Consider the following 9,192-nt stretch of genomic DNA (forward strand, 5'->3'; position numbering starts at 1 on the left):
GAACTCCCCGTAGGACTCCCACGCCTGCACATCTTTACTGGAGCAGGCAGACTCATCTTTGCACATTTCTGGTGAGTGTGCACAGCTGCCCTTGCAGTCGGAAGCCCAATATTTAACCCACTGGACAAAAGGGCTCCTTTGTTCACGTGTCCCACATACAATAAAGTATCATTACAGGAACTCATGAAAGACCTACAGAAAAAGAAAAGCAGCCCAGAAAGGCCCACCAATTTGTAAGGGAAGCTAATTCCTGACATATCAGGCTACACAGGGCTCTGCCTGCAAGCACTCACACTTCAAGATGCGGGTCCTTAAATGGAGTCCCTGAGTGGTGAGAGCAACTGAGTGCTCAGCTACCAAACAGAAGATTAGAAACTGAAGGCACGGAGCTCCCTGCAGAGCCGGGGTTGCGACCGCCCTGCCTCCTGATGGCTGCAAGATGCCGGTCCTGAAGCAGCTGGGGGCCCCGCAGCCCAAGAAGCGGCCAGAGCGCGGCGCGCTGTCCATCTCTGCTCCGCTCAGCGACTTCAGACACACTCTGCATGTGGGGCGCGGAGGCGACGCCTTCAGGGACACCTCGTTTCTGAGCCGCCACGGTGGCGGGCCGCCCCCAGAGCCCCGCAGCACCCCCGCGCCCCCGCTCCGTGAGCCCGCCGACCCTCTGCTGACCTTCCACCTGGATCTGGGCCCCTCCATGCTGGACGCCGTGCTGGGAGTCATGGACCCGGGTCGACCCGGGGCGGCTGCCCCAAAGCCGAAGCACGGCCTGGACCCCAGCTCCGGGGCCCAGCATCCCAGAGCTGGCTGCAGCGCCCTTGCTGACCTGGAGGTGGACGACGATGTCATAGGCCTGTAGCCCCTTCCCCGTCCCGCTGCCACCTACCTCTACACATAAACACCCTGCTGGGTCCCAAAAAAAAAAAAAAAAAAAACTGAAGGCAAGGTAGCAGTACCTTAGAAAAAACCAACCAACTTCTGAAGTTAGGATTGAAAATCTTACCGAGTATAGCTTTACTCTGAAACCACATACGGTCACCATATGGAACCCAATGGTAGGCAAAATGACTGATATTTATCAAGTATTACCTAATTGAGATACAAGGAGCTCATTGGTAGCTAATCCTTCTTGCCATGAATGCACAAGGGGCTTTCAAAAAGGTCATGGGAAAATGGAATAAAGATAATGGAATTTTTCCATGCACCTTTGGAAGCCACTGCATATCTTTTCCTAATAAATTATGCAAAACAGTGCAATATTATGCTAAATAGAATAATGTAATAAATCTTTTTTAATTCCTCAAATATTGTACATCTTAAAAATCTTTAGGATCCCTGTTCATCTTCCATAATTCAGAAAGAATATTAAGCTATTTACATATAACATCTCATAAATATTTACTAAAGCTGATATTAATTTTAGTCTCTAGCTGTGGTAAAGAGACCAATTAGGTTACCGTGTGTCTATACGATTCACATAAAAATTTGATAGCTGAAAATTTACAGAATGACTTTATTTTTCTGTGTTCTGCAAATTTTAAAAATTCAACTGTGTGGTTTCTCATGCTATAGTTAGAAACTCAACCTCATTGTATAGTTTTGAATTTTCCTTCTTTGAAAGATTGCCAGGTTACATAGGTTCTGACATGTGTGTACATGCATGCGTGTATGTCTTGCTTAGTTTTTGATGTCCCTGAGCATGATATGGTTAACATGGATAGGTGTTCATGGAAAGGCTGGAAGTTTGTGTCTACTCAGTCTCCACGGAAGAAAGCCTGGGTGATGCACTTGAGAAACCAGTCACAGAAACCCCTCTGCAACATCCCTGTGCTCTGACTCACATGGAGTAGTCTCCAGGAGTTGGTGTGGGTTTGATGGCATATGCTTGATTTGGTTCATTCCTTGGCGGGGTGGGGGTGAGGGGTGGGGGTGGGGGCGGGAATGAATTCTGGCTTCATTTGCTACCCCGCAGGCTGGCAGTTCAACCCCACCAGGACATCTGCAAAAGGAAAATGAGGCTGGTTGCTTCTGTATAGATTTTGATATGAGATATCTATGGAGGAACACTATGAGTCAGAATTGACTGTGTGGCAATGAGTTTGTTTTGGGGACTAGGGACAATCAATGCTTCTAGGTGGCACAAACAGCTTGCACTAGACAGTTCCCCTGAGGCTTGATGGGGTAAACAGCCCGCATTACTGTGGAAGAACAGATCTGCTTCCACAAACATGATGCTCCAGAAACACTATGGAACTGTTCTGCTCTATAACACATGACATAGCCATGAGATGGAACTAACTCCATGACACCTAACCAAAGGGAAAATTGAACATGATGAGTGTATATCATGTCTATGTATGCACATGGATATTGTGTTGAAAATGTGATGAAATCAGAAACAAACATAATTCCCATTAAGAATCACCATGTCTATAATGAACAACATGTGAGCGTGGCCTTTCCAAATTAGTCCGTGAAGAAGCCCCACTGCTCCAGTGGTTAAAGGACTGGCAGCTCCATGAAATGAAAGCAGTTGTGATCCATGAGGCGGCCATCTGGTAACAGATGATTATAGCCTAGAAACCCCAAGGAGGAGTGTAAGGTACTGTGGCATCACTCACAGAATCCACTGTAGCGCAGTGGACAAAACAAGCCTCTGATCAAGAACACGTGGATAAAAGGCTAGAACATTCAAGCATTACCATGCAGTGGGGCACAGAGAAAATGGTACCTTATTTCAAATAATATGTTACCTTACTATATTTAAGAGTTATATATCTGGAGGTTGCCTTGTATTAGAAATAATCATGACACAAGTTTTCAAAGGAGGAGCTATTAGTAGGACTCAGTTCTTGAACAGCAAATGCAAACAAATTGAAGAAAGAGTTAACATATGAAAAAAGTAAATCAAAAGGATAAAAAGAATTACACACTTAGAATTCGGTTCCAAGAAACTGTTATATCCAGGTCTGAAGATTAATCAGGGCCACACGGAAAAGGATCAAATGCAAAGCTTCACTGGAGCTGGCTGCCAGGAAACAGCTGGCACTCAATCCATCGGGCCCCAAGCGTACTACTCGAACTCTGGTTTACACAGCAAGAAACCACGAACGGGTGGGAATACTTTTCTCCTCCGATCACAACTGTACCCGCTGACTAAGGGGGATGGAGCAGCTAGGGAACTTCCTGTTGGTATCCAACATGGGCATGGGCAGCAGCCCACTAACATTTTGAATCTGGTGGTTCTGGGGACCAATGCAGAAATAGCAAGCTTAAACAATGGAAATAAAGAGAGTCCAGTGTCAGCAGGTTAGCAAATGAGACTTAGGGTCGTTCAGTCACAGTATGCAGCCATTAGGATGTGGTTGTATGTCCACCATTAATGATTTCAAAATAAATCATGTGTGGAGAGGGGGTTGGGGAGGATGGGGACCAACTCAATTAAGCATTAGCTGGAAAATACAGAAGCTAAATTCAGCTGGTTAATTAATAAACATCAGGATAATTCAAAACGCTTTCTGTATACAGTAGGACAAATGATAGATTTCAATTCTATGTGACTGTGAAAATAAAATAACTGAAATTACCAAAAAGTGCTGACCTTGACCGCATGTGCCACTAACTTACATCAATTCTGACTCACAGTGACCCTCAGAACAGAGTAGAAGTGCCCTGTGGATTTTCAAAACTGAAACACTACAGGGGAAGACCTATTATTTCTCCAGATTAATACATAAAATGACTTGAAAATAAGTAAGTAAAATAATTGCTGGGTCCTGCAAATCAAAAGGATGTAAAAGGAAGCCAAAATTTCCTATTAAAAATATGAGTGGATATTAAATCTGGGCCCGCAAGCTCTAAAAGCCAAGAAGGATCATAAGAGGGCGGCGGCAGGGGGGGAAGAGCGCAGTTTAAAGAGAGATGAGCCATCAATGCAACCAATCTCTGAGGTGAGGCTTATTAGGGGAAACATCCCCCTCTGGGACTCTTCACACTCCAAGTGGAAAAGTCCAGCATCCGCAGACACAAATCTCAGGAGCTGTATTAGAGATTAAAGTCTTAGCACTCAGGTGAGTAAAGGGCTATAGGATAGATGGCTGTAGATTAAGCCTCCATTGAATTCTTTCTGATCATCAAGCAAGGAAATAGATTAAATTGGCCCAGAGGCAGCAGAACTTGGAAAGTGGACACCATCCACCTCTCTCCAGGCAATGCAGGGGGTCCTATAGTCTGGAGCCATGCCTTAGCACTTGAGCCCTGACTGCCTGGGTCAGAAGGACTTGGAACAATCTTGTAAAATGCTCTATCTGGCAATGAAGGTGGCTCAGTTACGGTCCTGTCCCTGCTTCTGTAGTCCCATTGATAACAATGCTGTATTGAAGCTCCTCTAATGAGAAACGTGTGACCGTTTCCTCTGTTGCAATCTTATTTCATTAGATTCCCGACTTGACTGTTTCCCTGAACTGCACTATGATCTCCTTTGTCTTTTTATTCTCTTCATCTGTTTTAAGACTTAATAAATGTTCTCCATAAATTATATTTGAGATTGGAGTTCCTTTTGCTCTAAATCAGAGCACAAACTAGCTTTTGATGGGCAGAAATGGTTAAGAACATGCAGTAGAGTAAAAAGGAGACCCTGTTTTAAATATAGTTTAAAGAGAACATCTATTAAATCTTATGAGGCAAAGACAGCACAAGGACACAAACACATCACCTGAATGAAGGAAGCCACCAACAGGAGGTGGAAATGGTTTCCAAGGTTCACAACTGAGATGTGAGCTAAAGAGGGTGTGGGGGAGGGGCAGGGCAAAGGAAACCCACAAAAGCATGCATCTCAATGGCAGACATTCCATCCTTAGATAGCGGGCTTACAAGATGGGTCCAGGGCCTCCTGACCAATGCAGTCAGGGCAAGGCTGATAGGACATGGCTCCTGCCTAGGAGTCCCCTGGAAGGACTGTCTCCAGTTTGGTGACCTCTATCAAGGACACACACTCAGGCAAACCTCCAAGAGAGACTGCTTCTCCATGGGCTGCCTGCAGAGTTGAAGCTAAGCCACCCTGCAAAGCCTGAGGACCAGATTACCTACTACCTTGGTTCCTGGGCAGAAACCATTCAATGGAGGCTCACTCCATGTGGGGCTCTGCAATCTATGCAAGGACCTAATCTGTGTGGGGATTTGGGGCTGTCACTGCTCTGGTACCCTTTTGCAAAACAAGGTGCTGAGAAGTTAAGCTCTAATACAGACCTCAGTCAGCAGTGGGGTGGCCCGATGACTGCAAGGCTGGCCTCTGCTTTCAGTAAAGGCCACTCTGGGGTCCCCATGCTCTACTGCCCACGACCTGACACGAAGGGACAGGCCCCAGGAAAAAAACTCACCCGCAATCGCGCCTTTCTGGAGGGAGGGGTGAGGATGCAGGAGGAGCTCTGAGCAGGAAAAGCCAACAGAGTATTCCCGCGCCCTAAGGCAGAAGCCTGCAACCAATTCAAGAAGGATTTAACTGGAAATGTCCCCAGGGCGTCGCGGCGACATGGAACGCTGTCGGACAGGGTGCAGGAAGTGTAACGTCCACGGGAACCCGGACACAGCTGGGGACTCCAGGCCTGCGGGGGATTCCGTGCCTGGGGTCAGCACAGAAACTCACTCACCTGCAGAAACTCGTGGGTCGCCCTCTCCTCTCGGATCCTTCTCACTCAGAGGAAGTGGGTTCAGCAGGAAATTGTATCACCTGGGGAGGTGGTGGGGTGGTGTCTGCGCAAAGGGGCGGGGCCTGGAGATAATGAGGATGTCGTGGAGGGAGGGGCCTGCAGGTGAGGTTCTGGGCCTGGAATGGCAAAGAATTCATTCTTAGTAGTTTCTTCTTAGTCTGGAAGTCCTGCTGAAACCTGATCATTTTGGATGGCCCTACTTGCATTTGAAAAGCGTTTGCATTTGAATCACAACACCACACAAGCCCAGGCTCAAAGACCAACTGAAAGAAAAGTGGTGGAAGAAAAAACAGAAAAGTGGTGGGTAGAAGGCATGCTTCCCAAGTGGGAATTTCCCCAAGAGACACCCCAGCAGCTAGGGCCACAGAGACACACAGTTGACAGCATCTGTTGCCATCTGCTCCACCTGACCACGTCTCTCCTGCTTTTCACCTGGACGCCTCTGAAACTCAGACGCTGATTTCAGGCTCTGAACCCTGTGTATGATCAGGTGAGCATCAAGATGGGAATTCCTGAAAATAGCACAGTTGTCCATTTGCCTTCTTCTCCCCTGCTCTCTCCCTCTCCTCGCCGCTAAAATTTATTTCCCCCCAATCTGTGGGTTCTGTATTTCTCTTTTTATGAAACCTTTCTATGTGAACAAGTGTCTATTTTGAGCACGTTCCAGTCAACTAATTGTCCTACACAGAATGTGTTTCCTTTAATATATTTCATGTGTTGAGGTCTCTCCTTTCTATTTCTATGTTATTGAGGGTTTTTATCAGGAATAGGTGGTAGATGTTGTCAAATGCCTTTTATGCATCTATTAATATGATATGGGTCTTCACCATATCATATTATTTGTCCTATTTATGTGGTCGGTTACATTATTGTATCCCTGGTAATAATCCCACTTAGTGAAGTTGAAATATGAACTCAAAGTCAGAGATAGGCGCTCTCTAACTCAATCGATCCCATTTCCACAAATGTAAAGATAAACTGCTCTGATGTATGATCTAATTACTCTCCTAAACCAATAGAGTTATGTAATCATCAAATATGTTCCTTTATTGTTAAAACACCTGTATAACACATTCTATTGTAGAGTCCATTTTATAATTTTACCCCATATTCTCTATAGTCATAAAATGTTCTTTTAAAGTTTCTCATGCGTTAAAATAATAAATAAGGTTTCTTGTAGAAATCAACATGTATTGAATTTTGTCCTTCACTATTGTTTCATCTTGCAGGTATACATATATTTTTTTTTTTGCATGATGCCTTATACCTGGTCCCTTTGGCACCTCGTGATCGCACTGGCTGGTGTGCTTCTTCCATGTGGAATTTGTTGCTTCTGAGCAAGATGGCCACTTGTTCACCTTCAAGCCTTTAAGACCCCAGACACTATCTCTTTTGATAGCTGGGCACCATCAGCTTTCTTCACCACATTTGCTTGTTCACCTGCTTTGGCTTCAGCAGTTGTGTCGGGAGGGTGAGCATCGAGAGTTCCAATTTAATTAAAGAAATTATTCATGCATTGAGGGAGTGCTTGAGTAGAGGCCCAAGGTTGGAAAAATATCCTAAGGGAATTTGAGATTTTTTCATGCAACCCTCTGCCTCTCATAATAATTTGTATCTTGTAGATATTGTCTGATAATCATCAGCATGTATTCTCTATTAAGATATATATGTGAAGCTCAGTCCAATGCCTTGTCCTGTTTTGTTCCTCTTGTGACCCCGGTCACTCAACAAAGCCCAGTGGTCAAAATGGTGAAGCAGAGTGATAGCAAGGAGGATTCTCAGGCTGCGCTGAACAGTGCTGGAGAGAAGCTTGGTGTGATTCACTTCTCAGCCTCGTAGTGGGGGCCTTTCTGTCATTCCCTGTGTGCAAAGTCTGGCAATGCGGCCTGCCTTGAAGTTGATGAGGATGACTGCTAGGACGTCGCTTCTGAGTGCGAAGTCAAATGTATGCCAGCATTTCAGTTGTATAAAGGTGGGTGAATTTTCTGGTGCTAATAAAGAAAAACTTGAAGCTACCATGAATGAGTTAATTATGCTTCCTGAAAATGTAACTAGCCATCAGCTGTGTAAATCTTTTTGTATTTAAAAAAGGAACAATCAATTACCATCTGATTGCAAATGAAAATAAAATATTAATTCTACCCTTAAAAAAAACCAACATGATTATATATTTTCAACAAGATTCTGGAATGATTATTACTTTACTGCTTATTTAAAAAAGAAACACTCTAACATTTCAGTACTTATTGTACATACAGTCCCTGTACAAGAGAGGTTGTTGTTAGGTGTCACTAAGTTAGTTCCAAATCATAGTGACCCTATTACCACAGGGAGAAACACTGGCTTGCCTTAAACCGTCCTCATAATTGTTCTTATATTTGAGCCCGTTGTCTCACCTTTATCAATCTAAAAAGTTTCCTCTTGTTTGCTGCCCCTATACTTTGCCAAGCACCATGGTTGAAGTGATGTATCTCGTTTTTCCCTCCGGTTTGCAAATACACAAAACTCTAAGGTTTTACTTATATGGAATAAGAAAATGCATTTAAAAGAATAAAGTCAGAGCTGTTGTGTGAATTCTGACTCATAGAACCATAGAGAGCAGAGTAACAGCTCCTTGGGCTTTTGTTTTTTACATTTTATAGAACATGTTTCATCTTTACCACAGCAAGTAGTGTCCTTATAGACAATAGTCCAAAACTAGACAGGTGATGTAGTGGTTGATTTTCTCAGTCTCAGACATGTAGAAGCACCATATGGAAGTTAAAATGTACTGGAGTATCCAAGAGCTGAAGAACATATTCAGTTTGTTTTGTATACAACTGTGTCCATATGGTAGAAGTCTATTGTTAATTGTTTTATGTGGCCCTGAGCACAGCTGTGAGATTCTGGTTGTAAGAGAATGACATCTTGACCCACTATCACAGTGACTCAGGTGTCACCTTTTACCATGTGGATACTCAATGTCACAGACAGGTTGGTGCTTTTACCTCAGTGCTGTATGGGGTATGTGACTTTGATCATACATCTGATAATAATCTAGCCGTTTGTCAGGATAAGAATCTGGTGGGTCCCCCTCCCCCCCCACTAAGACCTATATATTGCATTATTTCCAATTCATCTGAATTCATTCCTGTATGGTCAGTGTTATTAAGAACAAACTTTCAAATATGTTGGTGGGAATTTAAGAACTACTGTTTTTGATGTCTGCCACATCCATATTAATTTCTGCCACATCCATATTTTCCTGAATAGCTATACTTAATGAAGTCTAAGTCCTGACTGAATTTTCACTTATGTGTTTCCCAATCACACCCATGACTATGCTTCTCCTATTCTGGGTCACGCTGCGACAGGGCGGAAGTGGCGGTGTCCTAGCCGGAAGTGAGGGTCATAGCGCGGTACCTACTTGCTGTGCACGGAACCTACTTGCTGTGCACGGAGTATGGAGCCAGAGAAGCGCCTGCATCCTGAGCTCTGTGTAGTCAGC

General features: G+C 44.3%; 1 protein-coding gene and 1 pseudogene across 1 annotated transcript; both read left to right on the top strand.

The window, feature by feature from the left end:
• Window positions 1-409: 409 nt before the first annotated feature.
• On the top strand, window positions 410-856 carry LOC142443362 (cdc42 effector protein 5-like). The gene has a single exon (XM_075544782.1). The coding sequence runs from the start codon at window positions 440-442 to the stop codon at window positions 854-856; it is 417 nt and encodes a 138-aa protein (XP_075400897.1). The 5' UTR covers window positions 410-439.
• Window positions 857-7,451: 6,595 nt separating this feature from the next.
• Window positions 7,452-7,791, top strand: LOC142442220 (thioredoxin pseudogene; annotated as a pseudogene).
• Window positions 7,792-9,192: the final 1,401 nt, after the last annotated feature.

This window comes from Tenrec ecaudatus, chromosome 3 (assembly GCF_050624435.1).
Source record: "Tenrec ecaudatus isolate mTenEca1 chromosome 3, mTenEca1.hap1, whole genome shotgun sequence".
NCBI lineage: Eukaryota > Metazoa > Chordata > Mammalia > Afrosoricida > Tenrecidae > Tenrec > Tenrec ecaudatus.